General features: G+C 42.9%; 1 protein-coding gene across 1 annotated transcript; it reads right to left on the bottom strand.

Moving 5' to 3' along the window:
- Nucleotides 1-316: 316 nt before the first annotated feature.
- On the bottom strand, nt 317-22,104 carry pdzrn3a (PDZ domain containing RING finger 3a). The gene is made up of 8 exons (XM_027017904.2): nt 21,391-22,104; nt 19,793-19,879; nt 18,923-19,030; nt 6,226-6,494; nt 3,915-4,017; nt 3,418-3,516; nt 2,899-3,012; nt 317-2,437 (listed from the first exon to the last, which is right to left on the bottom strand). The coding sequence occupies exons 1-8, from the start codon at nt 22,099-22,101 to the stop codon at nt 959-961; spliced, it is 2,970 nt and encodes a 989-aa protein (XP_026873705.2). The 5' UTR covers nt 22,102-22,104; the 3' UTR covers nt 317-958.
- Nucleotides 22,105-26,925: the final 4,821 nt, after the last annotated feature.

The raw sequence follows: 26,925 nt of genomic DNA, 5'->3' as shown, positions 1-26,925 counted from the left end.
CCAGGCACTGTGCGTTGAACGGGGGTGTGTCTGAGCACCGACATATGGAACATGAAACGCAGGTTTCAGCTGCACTGACTCGTTTGGAGTTGAGAGGCCAAAGCAGCCTATGGATAATTTTTGAAAGGGGCAGTTAAAGTTATGCCTAACAGTTATTCCCACTGTGAGGGCATTTGTGTTAAAATGAATTTGTGTATAGCTCATCTTCACATAGCCAGTATGAACCCCCCTGGTCAAGCTATTCCCTCACAAAATTAACCTTAATTTAAAACCCATTATTGTGTCAGACACTAATTAATTACATTTTACTTAGCAGTTATAAATATTTAATATGGGTGATTTATAATCATGTGCAATAATATCTCCAGCAATTTGCAAACGATATTTGCAACAGCTTTTCACATCTGAAATATTGTTTACCATTTTAAATTTAAAAAACATTGTTAAGGAGTGCTCCTGGGTTCTTAAAAAGCTCTCTCTCAAAGCTGATATTTGGAAGTTACTGTCAGATTGGGAAAAAAAGCATTTCCCTCAATTCGTTGTTTTTTTGAACCTCTAACCTTAATTGCATAAAAAACAATGAAGATTCATATGTTGTTTTGAACTTTGAACAGAACAAAAAGTCTTGGATGTTAAAAGTAGTGATGCATTATTTCAGGGGTAAATTTCATGCGCCTGCCAATGCTGGTATATATGAGTCCAATTATCATGGTGGTTGGATTTAACGTTTTCAGCAATTATTGGTGGTTGAGGTCTACAGAGGATGACATTTAGCCTTGAGCTACATTTGCGTGTAAATACACTTTCCTCCATCCTCTACTAAAAAAACCTTAATTTTCCAGATAGGCCATTTATTTATAAGTAGTGAAAACATATCTGATTTTGGTTTGGCAGAATTGCTGTGGTTCAGTTAAAAGTAATATTCGTGGAGGTCTGTAAGAGCCCAGTCTGCAGACCCTTACACTGTGGTGACGGACAGGAGGGGACTGTACATCCTCATTCCATCTGGTGACTTCACACCATGCGTCAGCAGTTCCTGGATAGTCATCCAGTTGTCCAAGATCTTCTTGTTTCTCGTCTTCATCGCCTTCTTGTGGCTGAGCTGAAGGATGTTGGGCTCCCCCTCGTCCCCCGCCCGTCTGACTTGCTGCCCCGGGTGACACTGCCTGGCGACCTCCCTGTGCAGACGATGTTCTCTGGTCTGGGCCACATGCCTCCTGCGCTCCTCTCTGGTCCAGTAGCGGCCCACCTTCAGCTGGCTCGCTGTCTCCTCGTCCGTGGTGGTGCCATAGCGCTCCTGCTGGATGCGCAGGGCCCGCTCCCTCAGCAGCTCCTCCCGGTTGGGCCGCCCGGTGACGTAACACGTGCCGTCGTTGCGGATCTTCACCCTCCACTCTGCCTTGGGCGCTTTGGCCGCCGGCGAGCCCCGGGGGCTCCGGCTCTGGCTGGCCTCGCTCCAGGCGTACTCCACGGCCGCCCTCTGCTGCACCAGGTGCATGTAGCTGCGGTAATGCTGGGCGTGCGCCGGGATGTGGGCGTGTTTGTGGGGCGAACGGAGAGAGGTAGCCGGGCCGCTCCTACCCGAATGCCCCTTTCCTCTCCCCTGATTGGCTGTCCCAGACTCTTCAGAGGGAGCCCAGGTCTTGGTGGGCATGGTCTGTTGTATAGGGGACAGCGTATGCTTAGAAGACGCTGGGATGGGTTCGTGTCTGTGTGTGAAGGCATCTTCACTGCTCCTCTCTGTTCCTCTGGACAGTCCAGTGTGTGGGGGAAGCTCAAGCGCGGGAGATGAACTAGGGCTACTCTCTCCTGTGTTGTAGGCGCTGGAGCTCTCTTTGCCCATTTGCTCCGGGATTCCGGTGGCAGAGCCGTACCGTTGCTGTCCTCTGGTAGCGCCGCCCTCACTGGTACATCCCAGCTGTGCTCCAGAATCCCGGCTCGGCTGCTGGCCTCGGGCCTCCCGCTGGAACCTGCACGCTCGTATGAAACTCAAGCACTCCAGCTTGACCTTGCTTAGCTCTTCATCGAGCGTCCGAACCTCTTGCTCCTCACAACGCGAACTAAGGACGTTACTACGTGACGTCGCGCTTGCAAAGGGAGTGGCTTCGCTCACCAGACATTTCGACTCAAGCAGCTCCTGGAAGCGCCCGCGCTCTAGCTCGGGTTCACTCGGGAACTCCACACCGTCGACAGAGAGAAGGGACTCGTGACTCCAGTGTGCATGTCTGCTGGACAGATGGCCTCGGTCGGAGCCCTGGCTTCTACATGGGCTTAGAAGGGGGTCGGAGGTGAAGGTCTGCTCATCACCCGGGTTCTCCTGCTCGGAACTCTCATCGTTGCGTGTGATCTGGTCCGTGCGGCTGACACCGCTGTCTTTTTTGTGCTGGTTGGAGACAGTGGCCGTGTCTGTAGTTCCTCCATCTTCCTCAGGCTCTCTCTGGATGGATTCAAATCCAAATCTAATGCGTTAAGGGTAATTGCTTCTATAGACTATATAAGAAAACAATTTTTATTACATTATTATCGATGTTATCTATGTTAACCAGTCAAAGCTTTATTCCTTAATATACATTTTATGTACACTTTTGCTGATTGGATGTGCATAACAGAAAAGGTTAAGAGCTATTAGAAGTGAAGCCCTGTATTCAATACACAATAAACCAGATATTGCACAGCAGCTGAAAACGTTTTTTGAAAAATAGCTCAAACAATTTTTGTGCATGCTTTTTCCCCTGCCTGTACCGAATCTGCCTCCTTTGTCAGGGTTTTGACAGAATCTGTGTCTTACCCAGAGGACACATTTTACAAGTGCCTGACATTTTTCCTGCCTCTGACATACATGAGCTGGAAAAGTGATGCTAGTAAAAACCAGACGAGAACGTGCCAGCAGGTCCCTACCTGATGGAGCCGGCTTCCACTGAGCTGTATGGCTTGGCAGTGCTGTGGCCCCGGCATATCCATGTGCAAATCATCTCGCAAATTGTTCTCATCTTCCTCCAACTGCCCGTCATCCTGAGCAGGGCAAAGAAGAACATCTAGTAGCGCTCTCACCTGTTAAGCAGCGAAACTGGGTAATGTTCTTTCTTAGGCCTTCCTGGGCTGATGGTTCTCCACCACACTGGTCTCTGAACAAAATGCAAATTGCAAACTGATACACATGTTGCATATAACTAGGGAAGAACCCAGGAGTCAATGCAAAAAAAAAAAAAAAAAGATAAATATGGATATAATATTCAATAGTATTGATTATTCACTTATCCAATAATATTGAATAATATGGTCACCTTCTCTCACCCTTCTCTCATCTAGCACTGCTAAACCCTCTGGATGAGCATGTATGTTATTAGTACTCTGAAGTTAAAAGAGTTCCATTTTTAAATTTTATTCTATTTTTAAAGTTTTATTTTTGACTCTTACCTCACACACATAAAAACCGGTTTCATCTCCATCTTCCGTCTTACAGCATACTGTCAGAGCTGCCAGCTTGTCTTGAGTGGTCGTTCTCGGCTCCACCTCCTAAACAAGAGATAGACGCTTATGAATGCATTGAATTCCAGTTCTTGAACTCAAATAAAACCACTCATGACATTAAAAATGCTTTTAATTAAACTTTAATAGTAGGTGCGCTGATTTATTTATTTATTTTTTAATCAGATTTTTAAAAAGCATATTTCTTTCAATCTATCATTTATTTCTTGCTAGGGTAACAGAGTGGAATAATAGAGTGATTGATTAACTTTATCTCACTAGGAGAAATCTTACTCAGGCGACCACAACTGCATCATACAGTTTACTAACCATACATATAGATCTCAAAAATGTCTTCAAAGAGCAAAACACATTTTGCAGCCATTTGCAATTGGACTCCTGAGCTGGCAAGGGAGTGTGTCCATGTGGACAAGTAGAAGAAATACCTCATGACAGACTTCTCCCTGCCTTGAGCCTTTCAGCCTGTCCTCAGATGAGTACCTAGGGGAAAACATCCCATGGCTGGACCCACAGCTTTCTGCTTGACTCCTGTAATTGAAAATACCGGCATCCTAAATTAATGCTAAGCGCTACAACAGTGCCTTCATTTAACTCTGCAGGTGGCATTTCACACGCAGTGGCCGTGTGCTCTGGACACCGTATGAATCACGGCCTACAGCATTTCCTCTGGCTTCCACTGTAACACTTCAAACGTAACCATGGATGTAACCTTTGTCTCATGTAGGCAGATAATGTGAGTATTAGGAATTTGCTTCCTTTACATGGTTCAGCTGACAACAGGAACATGCACAGGTGAGAACATAGTTTGGTAATGAAAACCTAGGCGAACAGATTACCTTTTAAGCTCACACTTCAAGTCATGCATTGTATACGTTTGAGAAAATCGATCAGACAAAGATATCATCATAAATGAATGACAGACAGCAGCTATAAAGTCGTCAGTTAAGTACTAGATATGATATAACAGCCAATTAATTAAGGTATTGGGGTTAAAATATACAACAACATTAGTTACCTTCAGTTATAACTGCCGTAAACTCAAACAGGCGAAAAGCCGATGAAGATCCCAAAATCAAGTTACTGACCTACTTTAAGCCGCTCATGTGATTATTCCAAAATATCAAACTCATGCATATTAATTAATCATAGCTGTAGGAGGGCACCCCATGCAGGGCCTAGTATATACCAAGAGATATCATATGTAGTCATGTAGATAAGTACACTGGGTTCATAAACATACATTTAAAATGCACTCTGTAAGCAAAATTAATTGGACAAATGGCTGCTCAATTCATTCTTGGCCACCTGTATCGCTGCATTAGTAGTTCATGCACAAGAGAGCTGGGCCTGATTCTAGACCTAGGCTTGATTCTAGGCCTGAGCTTGATTCTAGACCTGGGGTTGATTCTACCCCTGGGGTTTATGTATCATTTGAAGCCTGTCACTTTTAGGAACGCAGGAAATAATGTTATGGACAAATGTGACGTGTCAAGGGAATACAATGTGGACACATGGCTGCCAGTGGATCAATGGGCTTTATTGGTGGCATTGGATCTGGATCACTAGGCTTTACTGGTGGGAGTGCATCTGGATCACTGGGCTTTACTGGTGGGAGTGCATCTGGATCACTGGGCTTTACTGGTGGGAGTGCATCTGGATCACTGGGCTTTACTGGTGGGAGTGCATCTGGATCACTGGGCTTTACTGGTGGGAGTGCATCTGGATCACTGGGCTTTACTGGTGGGAGTGCATCTGGATCACTGGGCTTTACTGGTGGGAGTGCATCTGGATCACTGGGCTTTACTGGAGGGAGTGCATCTGGATCACTGGGCTTTACTGGAGGGAGTGCATCTGGATCACTGGGCTTTACTGGTGGGAGAGCATCTGGATCACTGGGCTTTACTGGTGGGAGAGGATCTGGATCACTGGGCTTTACTGGTGGGAGAGGATCTGGATCACTGGGCTTTACTGGTCAGAGAGGATCTGGATCACTGGGCTTTACTGGTCAGAGAGGATCTGGATCACTGGGCTTTACTGGTCAGAGAGGATCTGGATCACTGGGCTTTACTGGTCAGAGAGGATCTGGATCACTGAGCTTTACTGGTGAGAGAGGATCTGGATCACTGAGCTTTACTGGTGGGAGTGCATCTGGATCACTGGGCTTTACTGGTGGGAGTGCATCTGGATCACTGGGTTTTACTGGTGGGAGTGGATCTGGATCACTGAGCTTTACTGGTCAGAGAGGATATGGATCACTGGGCTTTACTGGTGAGATTGCTATAAGCAGCAGCAATATGAATTCAAATGTACAAAACATCTTAGCCACTCATATCCAACCAAATATCTTAAAATGTCATTAGGCAGCACTTTACCTTATAGCAGGACAATAACCTGAACCTTAATGTTAAGATAACTCTGGAAGTTTTCTGGGCGAAAAAGTGGAATATTCTGAGCGTATATTTCATTTTTATTTAGGCATTATTTAGGCATGTGCATTTTTTCCAATTACATATGGGACCCTGAAGCAAGAAGACTAATCGTAAAATAGGGCCATCATTTCCATGTGTGCCACTCAAAAAAGTCAAATTCTAATTCAAAATTATATTAACTCACAGTTTGTTTGTTTTTTAATTGAGTCTGCTGTACCCTGTGGTACACAATCACTAGATACATGGTCACAAACAGTTGCAAAAAAAAAACCTTTAAATACTTTCCTAAAAAATCAAGACAACTTACGCAATGGGAAAAAGGCATTTGTGTTTATCCGGCATGGTCATGCCCAAAGATGTAGTAGAAGAGGCGACATTCACCACTGGCTCTTTGTGTTCCAGAGAGTCACCTGTCTGGGTGCTGGCGTCCACCCCTCTGGGGTCTGGTGACGGAGAGTTGGACGTCTTAGCAGGGGCAGCCCTGCGCAGTACCTCAACCTCAACACGGTCTCTGGCCATGCAGAAAACCTCTACTGCCTGACTGTGTGTGACCAGAGAAAGGTCCTTTCCATTTACCTACAGGAAGAGAAAGTGAGAGAAAATCATGCCACAAGTACGTGAGACTACGGTGATGCCGATTATCTTCACACAAAGCAAATGTTAACACTTATTTTACATGAGAATAAGTACATTAAGATCAGGATCTCAGCAGAGGAGCCATTATACCGAGTTGCCTGTTATATGTGCATTGGTCTGAGTGACATCTCTGTTAAAACAGATGAAAAAGCTGTGGGGATTTACTTTCAAGGCAATCCATATTTTGACATGGAAGAGTCTAATTAATTTGAAAAGCATATTTAGATTGAATGCTGTGGAAATTGCCTGTCTTGAGGTGATGACAAATGTACAATAATCGCGGCATTTGAGTTAAAACGGTAATTTGAAGTCTCTGGTGAGAACTTATGTCATTTAAAAAATTGCAAACAGCTTGGTGGTAACCTGAAGGGCACTAGCCTAGGCCTCGCCTCTAGCATATGAAGACATAATGATTTTGGAAGATTAAAGCTGATTGGCTTTGCGCTATTTTAGCCTAAACATCCCAACATTTAGGAGCTAAGCAATTCTTAATATAATCACAGGCAACCACATGAGTTCGGCTTGATTGGGAATCAATAAGCTGTGTAAATGTCTTTGAATCCCACCCGGAGATAGATTCGCTCCAGTTAAGGCTAATAAGGGAAGCTCTAACTTATCAATGAACGTGTTATTAGTTTCACAGTACAACAGGTTTCCCAGTTTGGAAGTGGAAGACTGTTCAGTCCATACGGAGATTCACTCGTGATCTCTCCTCCATGCACGGTGATGCTGTTTAGCCTGGGAAAGACTGCGTTTGGGCTACTTTAGCGCACAAATCATATTGCACAAACACTTATGCACTCCAGACAGACATTTCTTATATTATTCCACTCTTTATGTTAAATTATAGAATATTAAAAAGTAGTTAGCAAAAGGGAATACTGTTGTATGGTGATGAAGCACTGGCATACGCGAGGACAAATAGAGGTTAGATTGCAGTGGTAGCTACTTATAAAGAGACTGTTGATACAGGGTTAGTGGTTTTGGCTACAACAGACCAAATCGCACAAACAAACAAACACATTCCAAATATTTTGTCTGGGTCACAAACATTATCCCCTCTTCCACAGTAGTGTGTGACACTATCATGACCCTGTTAAATGCAGATAGCCACTGCAAACACATTCCTCCCTTATATTGATATGTCTCCCTGATGTGATATTGGAACATTTTGTCGTGAGTATAATTACCAGCAAGAAAATTAAGATCAACGATGCCTTACACAATTAGAGTGGGGAAACAGTTCTTCAGACCATATAATAAAAATGCAACATATACAACATTAATCTGTATTTAAGTGATTTTTATCTACCTGACAAATCTGTAGTAGCCTGTAGTGTTCCTCTGTGCTTAGTAAAGCACAAAGACATCATCCCCCGATGGCAAAGCAAAGGAGTACACAGTCCCCACAAAGACAGGGATAGAAAAACGGACAGGTCTGTCTGCAGGGACTGAAACAGAAATGTGTGTGTGTGTGTGTGTGTGTGTGTGTGTGTGTGTGTGTGAGAGAGAGAGAGAGAGCACCCTGCTTCTTCCTCACACTCAGCTGCAGTATTCTTTCTGCTGTCTCCCAGTCTGTTTGATGTTAGGCTCGTCACACGCCGGCACGCAGACCCGAGGGCACCGTTACTCGTTACTCCTGTAACGGTAGTAAAGAGTGACAAGGTGGTTTAGCCTGTGAGGAAAGCGTATCTGGTCTCTGCCCCTGCGGCATCTTTGACCCGTGACGCAATACAGCAAGCCGGCCAGGATTACAGGTCAACTGTGGGCTGTACGGATAAGGTATTTTCACTTCTGTGTATTCACTGTATGTTCGCTTAAGGCTGTATTAAGGTGCCATTATGAGGGGCCATGTTATGGCCTGGGGAGGCGAAGATGACATTGAATTCAGCATCAAATAAGCAGCAAAAGATATTCTGCGGACTTAGCGACTTACTGCTTACTACAGACCCTGCACCAACTCCAGTCTTCATAAAACCTCTACTTTTTATTGCGTTTATTATTTTAAAATTCCCCTGCAAAGTATTTTGGACATACTTTTTTGCCCCTTGCTGTGCTCACCTCATTATTGGCTGATTAATCAAATCCAACTCACTAACCTCACAGGCTCCTGTCAAAAAAGTAATAAAAGCATGTGCTGTAATTCGGCCCATGCCGGCGTAAGTGTGTCTTAGTGGGAGAAGTTGGGCACATTTTTTAATATCTACTCAGCCTTTAAAGTTTAAAATTGAAGGTATTATTTTCAAGCATTACAGTCAAGCGATATCTGCTAGTCCTTATCTGCCTGCTGACGGTTGTATTATGCATCTCTTGCTCCAGGGACATAATCTCAGTAGTGTGCTTAATGTCCCTTCATGCTTGCTTCACAGCTCTATTAACCTAATGAGGATCTCTGCTTGTGAGTCATATATCACAGGACAAATTCCCATAGGCGGCGCTCCAGTTTGCTGTAGCGTTTGCACGCAGTGATAAGACCCGTGCCAGTTTAAAGCAGAGACTCCTGTCAAATGCTCTAGGGATTTGTGGTGCTCAGGGTAGACAAAACACAAAAGAGCAGTGAGAGTTGGTTTAAGATAAACCATGGCAACCCCCAGATTTACTGCTCTCCTTTTGGAATTCAGTAAACTAAGCTAACTGAGCTAAGCGCTAATTGAGCTGCAATCATGGTTAATTATAGCTAACGCAGTTCATTAAATTGCTTCATAATTGATTTAATTCATTCTCCAGAAGGCTCATTATCAGTCCGGCATCTCAAAATGTTTTAACTGTTATGGAATGATGGAGGGTTATGGAATTCAATCAGACAGAATGCAAGCCACCATGCATATCATCTTATTTTTCCAAATCTTCCTTTAAGCTTGAACTTCAAAATCAGTCGGTTTAAGAACTGAGTAATGCCTCTTGCATGGCAATATCGTCCTGGGAGTTGGCAAACTCATGAATATTATAAATGCTTGCAAGCAAGCAAGCACTTGTGCCAACCTAGATATGTCACCTGCAGCAACTTCAATTCAATGGTTTAATCAATGGACATAAAGAGCCAGTGTGAAATTTTGCATCTCAAATGAATACCTCCCCTACTTAACAGTACCAGAGAGCTGGGTACCCAAATCTACCACCCTAAAGAGAAAACATGGGTAGGCCCGCTGAACAATGTTCTAGATAAGAATGACTAGTGCAATGCATGTCTTTTTCCTGCAGGGGTTCTACAAATTACGGCGTCCGACTGCTTCCGTTATATTGGCACTGCCTACCTCTGTGAAAAACAAAACAATTATCATAATAACACAGCAGCAACGCTATGCCCAAGGATCCAAGCCTGAGCTGTAAACATCTCTTAAACATCCGTGCACGTGAAGACATGCCACAGCGCACGTCGGGGAAAGCATGTACAAAACATGTGCGTGAACCCATTACGCCACCTGGGCCAGCGTGTTCTGGTCTCTGGTTTAACGTGCTTTCAACATCGAGGAAAACGGTCCACATCAGCGGGCTCAAACCAACAACTCGCTTTTACATCCTTGCCTGGCTGTGCTGCGAGATTCCACAAAATTCCTTCCCCATGGGGCATTTGTGTTCTAGACTTATTAAAGCATCATTCAAACTCTTTATTCTGGCTCAGTTGTTAAAATCCAATTCTGAATGCTATAAGGAAAAACATTATCCGTGACAGATGAACTATATTAAATAAAGTCAGGAGCTGTTTACTCACAGCAAATTATACGAGATAGAAATGGTGTTTGCTTGTAACACATTTTTATCACTTGGCAAACACTCTTATTCAGAGAAACTTTAATTTTTATCAGTGTGATGCAGGTTGGGAATTAAATCCATGACCTTGATGTTGCCAGCACCTTGCTTATCTGTTCTACCCCATGAGCTACAGGGGCCAGAAAAAGATTTAAAGATAGTCCTAACATGATTTTTACTGACAATAATCTGCTTATAGTCAGTTTTACTGTTTCAGGAACACCCGATTACCGAGCACGCTACACGATTAGAATATGAGTTGATATCATTATAAAATCTAATGATGATTTAGGCAGACTAAACGATGAAGTTTGGTTTAGCTTGGACTGGTAAGATTTTCCATTGACAGCTACTCCTCAAATCCCAACCTTAAGGTCACAGAGTTGCTGTCAAGGGCTTCCAAGCAGAGATACTGGTTGACGTCCGACCCAGCTGGAAAAGGTCTACTTAAATTGGCCTGTTGGTACGACGGCTGGTAGTTTAGCCCAGATACACATCAGAAGATAAATGTGAAAGGAAACTCTTTGTTGATGGTCCAAAAAAAACCAAACAAACAAACAAAAAAAAACAAAGAACAAACTATACAAAAGTTCATGTTAGATGACATGGCTATGCTGTCTGGGTTCTTTTGCATTCAAATAGAAAAATGATAAAGTAAACCACATTTCACTTCTGTCTCCTTAGACCACCAGGTGACCTGAATATTGTAATTTCCCAGTCTGCAGAAAAACAGCACAACACATGGGGCATGTAGGAGAGTGGCTAAGTAGCTAAGGTGCAAACCTTGACTGAACCATCTGGTTCCACTTTACAAATCTCCATTTACTCAAGAATTGATTAAAAACATACTAAAGAGCGAATACAGTTTATTTCAGTGTCTAAACAAGGCGCTCTTAATAAAACAATAACAAATTTGACTTAAGCATTCACAGTGACGTTCTATATCTTCATAGACTGCTGGTAAAACTCCCACTGTTGAAGTGCATCTAAGATCCAAATTCAACAAAGAGCATTGTCACGAAAGGGCTTTATCTGAAGTCTCCTGCTTCCATAGTAACTGCCATGGTAGGCCGAGCGTGAAACACCGCATAAACAACTTGCAGATACGCCGTTTTACATGTAAAACGCAAGTAGACCAGAAATGATGGCAAAATTAAAAAACAAAACATAAGGACAGGTACAGAGTGAGTATATGGCTGCACGGAGTGTAATGGAGTAATTTATGAGACCCTCGAGACACAGACCCCCTATAGTGATTGCAGTAGCTATTGTCTCTTTCAAGAGCCTGTGCAGGAGCAACCGCTCTTCATTAGAGTTCGTGCCGTTATTTTTTTCCTGGATCGTGGTGAATGCCAACCTGACACCAGACCTCAGCCTTCACTGCCTGCCCTGGGAGTTTCAGAGGTGTAAGCAGCAAAAGATGTGGATCAAGAGACCTCCCCAGCCTGCGCCCCACTCAAGACTTCCAGGGACCTTCGGTTTAGAGCGGAATTTGTCAGTTCCAGTTCTGGGAGCTGTAGCTGCACGGTTAAGATCAGTGCTTTTAAAGATAGTAGAGCGAGAGTTAAAGCAGTCCAGAGTGCGGTGCATACGGGACTGAACCCTGGCTGAAGCATGCTTTATAAAACAAATCGCCTGATGATACTATCTTGGAATATTTGCTAAGAATATTGGCCACAATTCTCTCCAACCTTCAACTGAGGCCAGGCAAATTGCGTTTACTGATCAAATTAAAGTGATTAAAGGCATGTACCATCTATAATGGTATGGATTATTATTAATGACAATTGCTGCCAATAAGAGCACATACATCAAATCTATGCTTCATTAATAGATCCTGTATGTCACCATACATGTCCTTCATTCAGAATTAGTTTTGAATATCCTGTATGATTTATATAAAGCCCAATTCATCAGAATATGATGAACATTCCACTACGTACTTTTACAAAGGCTGGGAATCAAATCAAAAGGAGGGATTATGGAGGGAATGAGGGATTATGCAGGCTGTTCACTCCCATGACATTTTGTTGTATTTAGAAACAAGGGCACATTATGAAGTCAAAAGCACAAATTTCAAATAAATATTCAATTCATAACCCAAATGAATATTAAATGCATAGCCATACATTGTCGCCTTGTTTTGATAAAGCATGCCTTCTTTTGAAAGTCATCTTTTACTACATTCACTAAATCGCAGTTCTGTGATGTGAGACCACAGATGGTGCAGTATTCTCACTCTGTGAGCAGAGCCACGCAACCAAGCCTTAATCCCCTATCGCCACATCATATCTGACGCGGACCTCTAATGAGGGCTACCAGCGTGCTTTCATCTTTTCACCTGGGAAAATGGAACAAAGGCAGAAAGGATCAAAATGCAAAGTGGCTACTCCCCCCCCTCCCCAGATCATCAGTCTCACAGCCTGATCGTGGAAAGGGAAACGTAGCGGGTAAGTGACAGTAGTCGTGAGTCAGCAGGGGGCTCTACAGACACGCTCCCACTAAATTCTTCCCTATAGGCTCACAAATACGGCAAAAACACAACATAAATTAAAATCGGAAAAATAAATGTAATCAGAGTCCACGGATTAGGATACTTATAAAGAACTGTTGAATACCATGCCTCATGGCAGGTCCTTGAAGTGTGAACGCTACCCTGCAATTCAAAGATATTATCTAACCCCAAGGGCATGTGGGAGTTGCAACATCATTACAGTATCAACAAGAGGCTCTAAACAAAAAGACCTGGCAACGCCATGCTTAACACAATAAAAACAACCCGGGAGCTTCACAGGAGAGAGATTAGACATGTGCTTAATTCACACGGACAATCCTTGCAGCAAGGCACTGTACTCTAAGCAGAAATAGACCTGGCGGTGTGTCATGGGCGATTGGTAACACACAGAAAATCTTAGAGCAGCTGCACTCAAAAACCAAAGGGTACAAGAGCGTCTCTGTTCCGTTTTTTTTTTTCCAAGAGAGGGGGCCAGAGATGGGGCTGCTGCTCACCCTACAACGAGACCTAAAATATGCCTAATGCTCTCAGCTGCGCATCGCTACATATGAGAGGAAAATCAGCAGAATGCCTGAGTGTGACTGCACGCACAGCAGTACGCAGATTACTAGGTGAGATCAGGTGCCGGCACTAATTCGAGTTAAGTGTTTACATGCACACCAGTAATACCGATACACAAAATAACCTGTTCAGATGGGATCAGCGAAACAATCTGGTTTCTGTTGATAAAGGAGCTGATGTCAGAACCAACATTCCCAACAAGCACTCTTAGCTGCAGCAAAACCTTTCAGATGAATCCTTTGCTACTTCACCACGTTGGCCTTATTGCACCAGTCGTGATTGAAGAATCCCCTTATATCTGCTCCTGCTCCTGTAATATCCGGAACTGAGACAGCCTGTGTTCTGGACATGTAGTCACACATGCGCACACACACACACAAAGAAAACAACTGAGATCTGATAAAGCAAGAATTAATGAAAATATAAGGAGGTATTGCGTGTGTTAAATGGCTTTTGCTTGCTGCGATTAAGTCACTGTGATTAAAGTAATCTGACCCACTCACCTCCTTGCATTTGTAACGCCACTGTGAGTAGCTGTGGTGTAGTGACTACAGCTGCCAATGCTAGACCCAATCATAATCTCGCAGCAAACGTCCAAAAAAAGACTGAGCGACGGATTAACTAGGTCGGTTTGCAGAAGACTGAACAAGGGGGAAAAAACCCAACCCAGATCGAGTACATGTCTGTGGCAGTGAACATGGTTCCTGCAAACAGAGACGAACAGCTCAGTCGTCTCTTGAGCCCTACTTGAGATTAACGTTCTTCTTTACTCATCTGGATGATGGATTAGCTGGCGAACTCTCGGCGGCCGTGCTTCATTAGACGCAGTCGGCTCTCTTTAAGTGGAGTCAAAAGGGCAGACTTTACGAGGTTCTTGTTTATGAGCGCTCCCTAACAGTTTTACTGTATGGAACGTATAAGGAATGCAAAGTATTATCTTATCTTGCCAGGACACAAAATCAGGAGTGCAGTGCACTCGCGCTCCCCATGCTAAACGACAGGAGCGGCTGTGTTATGATGTATGACGTGCACAGCTGAGTTTGGAGCACTGTACTCTAAGACGGGGCAGACGGGGGTGAAGCCTGCGTAACCCCTTGGGAATACGAGCTCATTACGACATAGATACTATTTTGAAGTATCGCTGTTGTTGCTGTTCGGGTGAAACCACGGAGGGAAGAGTATCACACCCGCCGAAAAGAAACAATCGCAACCAAGCCGCCACAAATACAACACTAAACCTCAGCAGCATGACAGGTTAGAAGTAATGTTAAATCATTTCAGAATTGGGCTTTGAAATTGCCTACATTATACTTTGGACAATTCTAAAATAGAAGTCAAATAAGAAAATATGCAATAACTATTACAAGGTGGTCAGTATAAGACCTGACTTTTGCTCCAGTTTGCCAAATCCATTGATTTAAATTTAATCTTCAAATAACCAGACAAGACGGACTACCAATTTGCATGTGAGCAATCGCTGTCACTTATGATATCTATCTTAAATATCAAACAGACAAGTTTTAAATGGTTCCTGTCTGAAGTGCTGTGAAAGAGTACAACAGGATAATAAGGTAGAGACTCATTACAGGCTCCTGACACAAAGTCGTCTGTTTAACACAGTACCATGGTAACGTGGTGCACCTTACTGCATCGATGCGCCTTGTCTGAATGCATAAAAAGAGCCTGCATTTCAGTTCATTATGAGAATAACAGGCACCTTGTTTTAAATGCTGTAATCACTCAAATTCTCAAAATGGAAAATAGCAAGAGGCAAAAGAAGGCATGTTGATTGGATCAATCCTTTGATGATTTCCAGATGAAGTGCGAAGCATATCACAGCAGGTGTGTTTTAACTCAGCTGAAGTAATCAGGATAAACTATAAACTGGCATGCCTATTAAGTACGGTGTAATGCCACACTAGTGTCTCGTTTTGTCTTGTAAGGCACTATTGTTGATGCATTTCACCTCTGACAACCACAGAAAACATGACACTCAGTAGGACTGGGTGCAAACTGTACACTCTGATGGTATATCGACTTCTATAGGCAAAGTCATTCGTTTTGAAGTAACAACTTAAAGTGTGTTACATAATTTGCATTATGTAATCTTCAAATCCCATAAACAGGCTCCCAGGTCCCCAGGACTTTGCCCAAAGCCTGTGATCCCTTGTCAGTCCAGCAGTCTGCCACTGGTCCAAGTTCTCCCACTAATCTTTTCATGGTCCCCCCTGATGCTTTTTTCCCTGCCTTTCTCAATAAACACTGCAATTATTCCGAGCAGTGGTTGAGTCCGTTAAGATGAAAGACAGGAGAAGATAAAGTGGGACAGTGTCACCAGCTTAGCACGGAGAAATACAGACCATGAAAGAGTGGAACTGGAAGAGAAGCAAGAAAGAGCAAAAAGACCTAAAGATCGGGTGTCCAGGGCATTAGCAATAAAGATGACAGGAAGATATTAGACTATACTGCCCTTATTCTTTTTAACCCACTGCGATACTCTTAACCTTGCGAAACAGGAGCTCAGAGGGGATAAACTCGAGAGGCTTTTGGGCTAATGTCCTTAAAGACTCTTGTGAATATTTTGTAGTGATACACTTTGGAGGTCTTTTTGAACTGAAGGATGGTTCTTTGAGCAAACGCTCTTGACTGAGTCTGGGGTACCTAGGGTTCAAAGACAAGGCTAAGTACGCCTCCTGCAGTACCCTGAACAATGCCGACTGCTTAATTAAGTGTAACTAAGCAAAGGCAGCATGTAGACAGTTGTTGGGGATCACTCACTTCTACAGATGGCTGCATAAAAGCGACAGTAAATTTAGCTCATTTGGTTTCCTATTCAAGTATAATGGGGCAAGTGTGTAGGTATTCTAAGTCCAGTCCAACTGAATATATCTACTGCTTTAACCTATCAAGTATTAAAAGATGCTTCAAAACATAGATTGGCTCCATTAATTAGAACAACTAGAATGGCTGGTCCCTCTTTATATTCTACCTCTACAACATATGTAGTTTTAAATGGTATTATAATGTAACTACCGAGTTAGGATTCACAGTTACACATGGATTCCTGTTGTACAGCATAGGTACATACACTTGTATCATCTTACACAGCAATTGCACAGCCATTGCCTATATATCATGAAGTTTGTGTCATTACTGTACAATGTTTGTGTTGTCACCTGACAACCAGGTGTGTATAGCTGGATTACTGAACAACTCCAGGGTTGGGTTACTATGGTAAAACACAAACACACTACAGTTAACTAAAATGAGCCGAAACTGAAGTGTATACACGGATGTATTTACAACAGTTGTATTACTGTAATCCATCTGTAACAGTGCATACTTGTAACAGTGCAGCTACATATAGCTGTGTGTATAGTTGATGTAAGTACACAGATATCAGTATGCTTGCATGCAGCAGACCTCAAGGAGGAAGGCAGGGAAAATGTTAGAGGTCAGAGCGATGCAGAGAGTGGTGCAGTATGGGTAATCAAACTACCGCTAGGGGAGAACTGACAATGCTGGCATGATGTGGGTCAGCATCTGCTGATGTTGATCAACTCTGGGAATCGTTGTGGAAACGGGAGGATAAAAAGGGGGACTGAAAGCAATAGAGAAAAGATACCTTAAACTAGAAACAGATTAAGATTAAGGGTGTTATGTAACTCTGTGCTTAAACAATAGGGTACAGTGCTTTGTAGTAATAAATAGTAAGGTACAGTGCTTGGTTTTGCTTCAAGTCAGAGGTTCAATGTCCACGTAGAGATAACAAGCAACCAAAAATAGCAAACCACCCAGGAATCTCACTGTATGATCCCAAAACATCTCTCTACACCAACAAAATCAAGGATGGAGCATGTGAAACATTCATTCAAAACTCAGATGTTTTGGAGAGTGGAAATATCAGTCGTGACACGTTGATATTGACCCCGTACAGCTGGTCGTCTTAACCTCCCAGATCGTGGAGTGCTCTTAATGAAAATATCACAACAGGAATGCTTGCGTAACCTTGCCTTTTGGAGACGTTGTGCTAACGTATACTAGTCTGACACTAGGATGAATTCAGTATTTGACAGGTTTACTTTTCTCAAACTACAGAATATCTTTAAGATATCAGTAAGATGTCAACTCCCTGCTGTATGGTTTGATTAAGTGTAACTGCCCCAATGTATTAAAATTATTAAAAAATAATAAAAACCTCACTGCGGTGGAAGACAAACAAACAAAAGATTTAAAGAAATTAGAGTGCATAATATCTCAGAAAGGCAAACAAATATGCATATATAGTAATGGTTCCTTTATATTTCCTTCTGTTCGTAATCCTGGAATAAAGCAGTATAAATGCCTTTCTGAATATACAACACAGTGTGAACAAGATAAAATGGAATGAAATATCAGGCTAAAATAGGAAGCTCCAGGAATCCACAGAACCTACAACTGTGCACTCTTTATTATTGAAGGGTGTAATTTCTTCAATTAGATTTGAGGTTGAGTGGTTGTGTGTTAATTTTTAAAATAATTTATTGATAGGATGTTCTTATACTCAGTCTCTCTTTTAGTCAGTGAAGTGAATAATTGCTGCTGCAAGCTGTAAAATCTGCCCTTTTCCCTGCCTTTGGCTCTCTCTCTCTCTCTCTCTCTCTCTCTCTCTCCCTCTCTCTCTCTCCCTCTCTCTCTCTCTCTCTCTCCCTCTCTCTCTCTCCCTCTCTCTCTCTCTCTCTCTCCCTCTCTCTCTCTCCCTCTCTCTCTCTCACACCTTTTAAATATCTTTTGGACTTTTCTTACATTTTTTTTTTAACTGACTCTGTCTTAGTTTGTCTAATTTACATACAAATATAGAATATGGCCAATGCAATAAAAAACGTTTATGTGCAAATAAAGTGAATGGTATATGTGAGCAATAAGAATCGATAATCAAAAAAGTGCCACACACGTCTCCCGTGTCAACCATCCTCCCAATCAACCACAAATCGACAGCGGTCCACCCCAGACCCTCACACTAGGTCAGAGAGGGGCTAAAAAATAGAACAAAAAGAAACTCTGATTTAGGTTTTAGGTTCTGTTAGGCTTTCTTCTGTAACTTGTTCCAGCAATAACAATATCAGTCTGTATTTGATGGATTTATGCTGTAAAATCTGTTATCTTTAAGAGGAATCAGAACTGCCTTAGAATTCTACAGTTCATATAAAAAAGGAAAACAGCTTCCCATTCTTCACAGTTTATTTTCATCTGACATCATTCAGGATGTTTCCTGCAAGTATGCCCTAGCCCTTATCCTCCAGTCAAGTGAAAACCTCCTGTCTTTCCTTTTGTTGTTTTCTTATGCTGTCCTGGAAATGACAATTGTTTACACAGATCTGATTTGATTCTTACATACGTATACAAAAGTCTTCTATCTAATCTTACAATCTGTCATCCTCTAGGCTTTCATGATCTCTTCTGCTTTACCACTCCAGATGCTAAACTGCAACTTGAGTGATCTCTTACAAAAGCACCTAGTTTCTTTCATCAAAGGTTGCAAACTCTAATACCTGACCCATACCTTTATGATCCTGTCATATGCCTGCAGGCCTCCTATGTCTGCTGGTCCGTTGTCCATTATCTTGGAAACGTAAATCCCATCACTGAAATCTCCACAGGCTTCAGACCACTTCAGAAATAAGAAACATAAAACATACAATTATGAAAGCTTCATCCGCAGTGATTATCATTAGTGTGTAACATTCAAATTATGAACAAAAACAGCTTTTTATGGAACACTGCATGGAATTCATATTTCAAATTGAAACAAAACAAGTAGCATAAGGCCTGTAAATGAAAGTGGAATCGGTGAACGTAGCGAGCTGTTTTTGGACTGGCACGGTGCATGGCTGATCGTTGGACCCCCTGGCACGTAGTGCTGCTTCAGTGGGCCGGAGATGAGAGAAAAATGTTGGGCCGGAGCCTGCAGCTTCCAGCAGGGGGCCATCTCCACGCCAGCGAGAGACTCTTCTATCCCACCACATCAAACCCTTCCTCCTGAGTACACAGTCCTTGGGAGGAATTAACAAGCTCCGTGCTTGCTTTTTGACACTGACTACCAGTGAGACATGCACAGGGTTCACACTGCAGGGACTGCAATTATCCTGTTTAAGCCTGGCTCGGTCACTGTTTGTATTTGCATGTGCCAGAGGTTTGTTGGGGTGGGTACACCGGTACTGAGGGCTTTTAGCGCCTAAAATATCAAAGTCGCTTTTTGCTTCTCGTATTACGGGAAACATTTTTATTCAGGATCTTGCAATACACTGTTACCAATAGGAGTTTCCACTTAGTGCTAAATAGTGGTGGAATTATATGACTGTGTTTAAGTGCAGCTCACATGGACAGCCTGATCGAGTTTTCCATTTACGAAAACAAGAGAACACAGGCCTACCACACTCGATCTTCCACCTACGATATTGAAGCCGAGAGAACCTGATGATCTGTGGAGAGTAACTGTGAGCCTTCTTGTTTCTTCCCCCTGGGAAAGTGGAACAGGGAGGGAGAGAAAGAGAGAGAAAGAGGAAGAGAGACAGAAGGTTAAAATTGAGAGGTATCTTCAGCCATGCTAAAGCTCTCCCTCCTACAGAGGCAATGCTTTCTCTCTCAACTAGTTGGTGCTGCCTCCTGTATCACAGGACTCAACTTCAGTGGTAGTTCTCTAAGTGTAATTTCAATGTAATGTAATGTAGCTTTATGATACATTCACTGTATTTCAAAGGACTCATGGTAGTTACTGAAGTTTGCATTACATGATTGTGGTGTATTGTGGCTAAAATCACCACCTTCTTCCACTAGTTGTCTGTGAGGAGACATCACCTCTTAGCTCACATATTAGTGTACCAGCACACTTCGAGTATATGAAGTATGCGAGTGTGACATTACCCTGTGATATTTCAATTAACTTTTATTTGTTGACAAGGTTTATTCCACACCTGACTATGGCACACTGCGGTATGAGAGAAAGGGGCAAAAAATCTAAGATTTTTTGTTACATTATTTCCACATTTTTCCAGCAATAAGGATGATTTTTTTTTTTCGAACTATGATGCATTCATTCGCACAGATCATTAGGCACATGGCTGTAAACTATGCAGTAAGGCATATCAGACAGAATTTCATAGCTCTCTTCAAGGGCAACACACTTCAGTTGCAACGCACACTCCATCCGACCTCTTATGCATCAACCCTGTGACGACGAGCTACATTTGACAGGGTGACAGACTGACAAGGTCTATCCCTCTTGCCACATATCAGACCCTTGTGAGACTATGAAAGATAAAGCATCTCGAAGGAAGAAAGTTAAACAGGTGCGAGAGTTCTTGATTAGCGCAGCAGGCGCGCGATTCAGAGCCCTTACAAACCCACGCGGCGTCTCTTCTTAAACGGAGCCATGCCGCTGTAGACGGAGGAGACACGTGTCTTATCCCAATCGGAACTGAGTCGTTTCCTTAGAGTTGTCAAGAAGATCCGCAAACTAACTTCTCCCCAACTTTGAACAAACGGAATGAAAATGTTTTCGTCCAGTATGTCCTGTTTTATTCTTGTCCCATCCCGTCCCCGCTTATGGTCGCTTGGGTGAGGATGTGGCATCAAGGGTCATGTTTTCGGTCCCACTCATCTATGCTGATGCTGTGTACATAAATGATACTGGCGCATCTGAAGAGATATTTCCTATTTACGTTTGATGTAATCTGCTGGCGTATTGCCAGTGTGTCAGAGAAAACCAAACGGCCCTTTAAGGATCGGGTGGATACGGGCTTTCACTGTCTTGTTTGTGTTGTATTTGTAAATGTTTGACCTCAGCATCACTGTTGGTATCGTCCACCCGGTTGTCCACCCAGCAAAAGACGCTAAACATTTAGAACAAGCCTGGCAATTATACAAACTATTTATTGTCTCGAATTGCAAACCTAACCTTTCCAACATTGTATTGTTGAATCGAGTTGTAAGTTAAGTTTTATTTATTTATTTATTGAAACTATGTCTTACCTTGCTTAGTGGGACCCGGTTGCTAGAAAGCGCGTCCATTCTCGCTTTGTATGCAGTGCGCTTCTTTTGATATTCCAGCGCCGCTATCTGAAGCTCACCGTGGACCGTGGACAGTTGCGCAAGGAGGGACCTCTCACGATTGCTTGCTCTGATAGTTTGCCGCCTTAATTGCCTTTCCAAACTGTTCAACTTTCCTTCAAGAACGCAGTTCTGTGTCCTGAGGGCGTCTCTGCAATTATGATTTTCCAACTTTTCTTTGAGAGTGAGCATTAAACCGCATCCGTTTTTACAGACCTCAGTTAGTCTGTACTCACATTTCTCACGCATGTGCGAGTCCATATCTTTTAAATTAAGTACTGCGCCGCATCCTTTATTTCTGCAGTTTACTGATGAAAAGTCACACATTTCAACGTGGTCCGACAGATGCTGAAGTTTTACCACTCCTCTGCAGCCTTGGGAATAGTTATCGCACCTAATATCCAATTTCAAAATGAGGTTTTTCATCGGGAGTACGTGGTTGAGTTCTTTGGTGGAGATCCCCTGACACTTGACAGGACAACTGCTTTGCTTATCGACCCACGGAATCACGCAGCCAGAGCAAAACACATGCCCGCATGGAGTTGTAAGAGGCTCTTCTAAAACTTTACCACACAACCTGCATACAAAGTCTGGGTCTACTGGACTTTCAAAGCGATCAATTTCAAATCCCATTTTCCCAACTTATTTAAACCTTGGAGATATGTTTCTTTTCAATGGATAGAACGCATTCATTTGACAACGACTCCACACCGACACCACGGAGGTCGCTTCTGAAGAGGTGTGTACTACCGTAAACACTCACATATCTGAGCACTGGGGAGGGGGGGGGGGGGGGGGGGGGGGGGGCAAAACCCTTATACAAGCCCTGCTGCGCACAAATGTGTATTACCAATCGTCCATTGGTTCGCAGGTTCAATGAGGTTAGGGTTCATGTCCGGTCATAATCTGTCTAAGACTGTGATAATGATGTCACACAGTCTCAGCAATGACCGTGTCCGAGTCCATGCAGATAGTCCCCAACACACAGGACTCAAAAACTGTTTCTTATTTGTGTTTATAAACTAAATTATGTTACTGATGAAGCAAATCCAACTCTGCCAAAACCAAAGTGCCAGTTAAGAGAATGTAAATGGGTCAGGCGATGGATCTAAGAAAAACATAGATGAAGGTGACAAAGGTCCCAAAACACAGTAGCAGGAGGAGTTACAGTGCATCCGGAAAGTATTCACAGCGCTTCACTTTTTGCACATTTTGTTATGTTACAGCCTTATTCAAAAATGGATTAAATTCATTTTTTCCCCTAAAAATTCTACACACAATACCCCATAATGACGAAGTGAAAAAGGTTTGTTTTGAATTTTTGCAAATGTATTAAAAATAAAAACAAAAAAAATCACATGTACATAAGTATTCACAGCCTTTGCTCAATACTTTGTTGAAGCACCTTTGGCAGCAGTTACAGCCTCAAGTCTTTTTGAGTATGATGCTACAAGCTTGGCACACCTGTTTTTGGGCAGTTTCTCCCATTCTTCTTTACAGAACCTCTCAAGCTCCATCAGGTTGGGTGAGGAGCGTCGGGGCACAGCCATTTTAAGATCTCTCCAGAGATGTTCAATCGAGTTCAAGTCTGGGCTCTGGCTGAGCCACTCAAGAACATTCACAGAGTTGTCCCGAAGCCACTCCTTTGTTATCTTAGCTGTGTGCTTAGGGTCGTTGTCCTGTTGGAAGATGAACCTTCAACTCAGCGCTCTGGAGCAGGTTTTCTTCAAGGACGTCTCTGCACATTGCTGCATTCATCTTTCCCTTGACCCTGACTAGTCTCCCAGTTCCTGCTGCCGAAAAACAACCCCACAGCATGATACTGCCACTACCATGCTTCACGGTAGGGATGGTATTAGCCAGGTGATGAGTGGTACCTGGTTTCCTCCAGACATGACCCCTGGCATTAAGGCCAAAGAGTTCAATCTTTGTTTCATCAGACCAGAGAATTTTGTTCTCATGGTTTGAGAGTCCTTCAGGTGCCTTTTGGCAAACTCCAAGTGGGCTGTCTTGTTCTTTTTACTGAGTGGTGGCTTTCGTCTGACCACTCTACCATACAGGCCTGACTGGTGGAGTGCTGCAGAAATGGTTGTCCTTCTGGAAGGTTCCCCTCTCTCCACAGAGCAACGTTGAAGCTCTGTCAGGGTGACCCTTGGGTTCTTCGTCACATCCCTGACTAAGGCCCTTCTACCCCAATCACTCAGATTGGCCAGGCAGCCAGCTCAAGGAAGAGTCCTGGTGGTTCCAAACTTCTTCCATTTATGGATGATAGAGGCCACTGTGCTCATTGGGACCTTCAACGCTGCAGACATTTTTCTGTACCCTTCCCCTGATCTGTGCCTCAATACAATCCTGTCTCAGAGGTCTACAGACAATTCCTTGGACTTTATGGCTTGGTTTGTGCTCTGACATATACTGCCAACTATGGGACCTTATATAGGTAGGTGTGTGCCTTTCCAGATTATGTCCAATCAACTGGATTTACTACAGGTGGACTCCAATCAAGTTGCACCTGAGCTCAATTTTGCGTGTCATGGCAAAGGCTGTGAATACTTATGGACATGTGAGTTTTTGGGTTTTTTATTTTTAATAAATTTGCAAAAATGCCAAACAAACCTTTTTCACTTTGTAATTATGGGGTATTGTGTGTAGAATTCTGAGGGGAAAAAATAATTTAATCCATTTTGGAATAATACTGTAACATAACAAAATGTGGAAAAAGGGAAGTGCTGCAAATACTTTCCAGATGCACTGTAAATAGAAATTTCTCTTCTGTGTGAAGCTGTTGACCTTTGATGGAGATTCAAAAGACCAAGGCAGTGAAAACCGAGTCTTAGTGTCTGTCCTGTCTGTCAGTAGCTTTTGTAAATTCTCTTCCATTGTCACGAACTTTGATAATGTTGCTACTCACTTATGCTGCAGTGACTCAGAACTGCATTTCATGCACAATACTGGTTGGGCATTAGCTTTTCTATTAATATGAAAGAAGTGAATTTTTTTTAGTTTGAGATTTGAATAGCTGAGAGTATTATTGTTATTGGTGATTTTAATGCAATAGTATTGTGGTGTTATCTTGAAAAATCTAATATTTGAACTGGACCATTTATGTGCTAAGGAAAAAAAATCAAAGGAGAGGTGAGGCAACTTCTTTTTTTATTTTTAATTCATTTTTCTCTTACAATTGTTATTATTGTGGTGAGTAACCGTTCTCAGCCAGAGGAGGATGGGCCTTCCTTTGAGACTTGGTTCCTCTCAAGGTTTCTTCCTCATGCTCTAGGGAGTTTTACCTTGCCACTGTCAACCTTCGCTTGCTCACTGGGGGCTTGGACTTGAACATTTGTAAAGCTGCTTTGTGACAACATCTGTTGTAAAAAGCGTTGTATAATTCAATTTTGATTGAATGATTGACGAGAGGAGAGGAGAATCGGTATACAAAAGTAGAGTGACAAATTTAGGGAGGACCAGGCTGAAAAATGAGTACTGTAAGTCAGTTAAAAAAGAGGTAGGACTAGCAAATCGATATGATAAGCACAGCTAACCTAAGTTGGCTTTATCCGGGGGGGAAAAAGGATGCCTCCAGCTGAGAACTCATGGAAATAGCAAAAATGTTCCAGCCTGAGGGGGGAGGATAATACATACAGTGTCTATGGACACAGCTTTAAAGGGAAAGATCAACAAAAATATTTATGTTTGAATTGTCCTTTTACCTCTGAGATGGTCAAGACTGGTGTGGGACATGTCATTTTGAACACGCCATCTATATGTTAAACCTTAAAATGACTCATTGTAGGAAACTGCGAGAACCTTGGCATTATTGCCATAACATTTGTTTCTACTGTATTTACTTCAATGCTTAATCAGCTGCCACATATTTCCGGATTCTTGGTTTTGATGTTTCCTTGGACTATTTCCACTTGCCATTTGTTAACAGCTGTCAGCGGACTTACAGGGGCTAGCTACCAAAATTCAGGAGAAGAGAGAAAATGGTTTGGTAACAAATTTCTAAATCTAACACAAATGAAAGCATTACTCCTAAAAGTAATACTTCTGGGAACGTCATTACATTTCAATGAAAGCATTATAGAATAGTGTTGAGTTGAAGTATGTACGTACTCACGATTCTGAAGGAATGGTCAAAAGTGAACTACCACTGACCCAAAGTGCCACCATCAGTATCCTGTTCTTAACAGTTTATCTCCCAGCAGAGTACAACCCCATACTCCTCAGCAAAGGCCAGTCCAGCTCCCAGCAGAATACAGCACTATATTCCTCAAAGAAACATCCAACATCCAGTAGAGTATAGCACTTCACTCCCCAGCAAGGAACAGTCCGCCTCCCAGCAGAGTATAACTCTATACTCCCCAGCAAAGAGATGAACAGCAGATGGGAAGAGAAATTTTAACCATCCTTGGAGAGCTCTAGTCAGGAATGTGCATGCACTGTTATCACGACCACTTATCAGGCCTGGATTTCTAGTGCAAGAGCATGCACTTCTTCCTGAGCTCAGATAATGGGAATGTTTATCTTTCTCTTCTTCCTCTTCTCTGCACAAAAACGTGCACTGCAGAGCATACGGGTCAGATGGCAGACGTGATGCTGTGAGATGCCCTACTGGAGACAGGAAGGAGGAGCAGTGGAGTCTTCTCTCCCAGCCGGTCTTCCTTCAGAGAGAGTGGAGAGGCTAATTAAACTAGGGTCAGTGAGGTGCAGGCTTGGCGCATGCATTAACACACCTGCTGGCAAAGTAGACTGGCACCCCGCTGCTCAGACCAAAGCCGGACCACACTACATGCCATCCAGAGTGATTGCTACCGGCTACATTCTTAGGTGTATGGTAGAAATAAGACCGGAGTGATCACTCTCTCCTCTTTGCAGCCGGTGTAGTAATTAGTCTTCTTCTCCAAACGTGTTGAGGCACTTGATAGTGCTGGAATGGCTTTTGGTTTGAACACATATTTTGAGAGAGACCATAGTAACCCCCCCCCCCCCCCCCCAACTCCCCACGAGTCTGGTAGCAGGCTACTGTTAAACAATACCGTTTTAGAATTGTAAGCATTTGGGAGCTTAGAGAGATCTAAATTACACCAAAAAGCAAAAAATCAGTGGGAGAGTGAACATTTTTCCATTCCTCAATTTGTTGCCAATATATGACACAGGATTTTTAAAGATGTCTTAAGGTATGTTACTACACAGTGTACGATGTGGAACTTTTGAGCAGAGAGCATTAGCTTTCTTCTATAACAAACACAAGCAAAACAGGAGCACGTCCATGTTTTATATTTATGACAGCAGGTGGGGCTCACCTGCTTCAGCATTGAATTACAAGTCTGAACTGTAGACATCCATGGAAGCAGCCCAGCAAAACCCAAATAGTTCACACAAAAGAGATTGCAACTTTACGTAGTCGTTCAGGGCTCACTGAGAAGTTCTCCTGATAAGAAACAGCTGCAGGGCCCA

The sequence above is a fragment of the Electrophorus electricus genome, chromosome 24, assembly GCF_013358815.1.
Source record: "Electrophorus electricus isolate fEleEle1 chromosome 24, fEleEle1.pri, whole genome shotgun sequence".
Taxonomy (NCBI): Eukaryota; Metazoa; Chordata; class Actinopteri; order Gymnotiformes; family Gymnotidae; genus Electrophorus; species Electrophorus electricus.
This window is presented reverse-complemented; position numbering and strand designations above follow the sequence as displayed.

Coding starts and splice junctions, on each gene's coding strand:
- pdzrn3a (XM_027017904.2), bottom strand. CDS start 22,101: ATGGGATTTGAAATTGATCGCTTTGAAAGTCCAGTAGACCCAGACTTT. Junction 19,031..19,792: donor TAGGTGGAAGATCGAGTGTG/GTAGGCCTGTGT, acceptor TTATTTCTGAAG/TGGTCTGAAGCCTGTGGAGA. Junction 3,517..3,914: donor AGGGAGAAGTCTGTCATGAG/GTATTTCTTCTA, acceptor TCTCTTGTTTAG/GAGGTGGAGCCGAGAACGAC.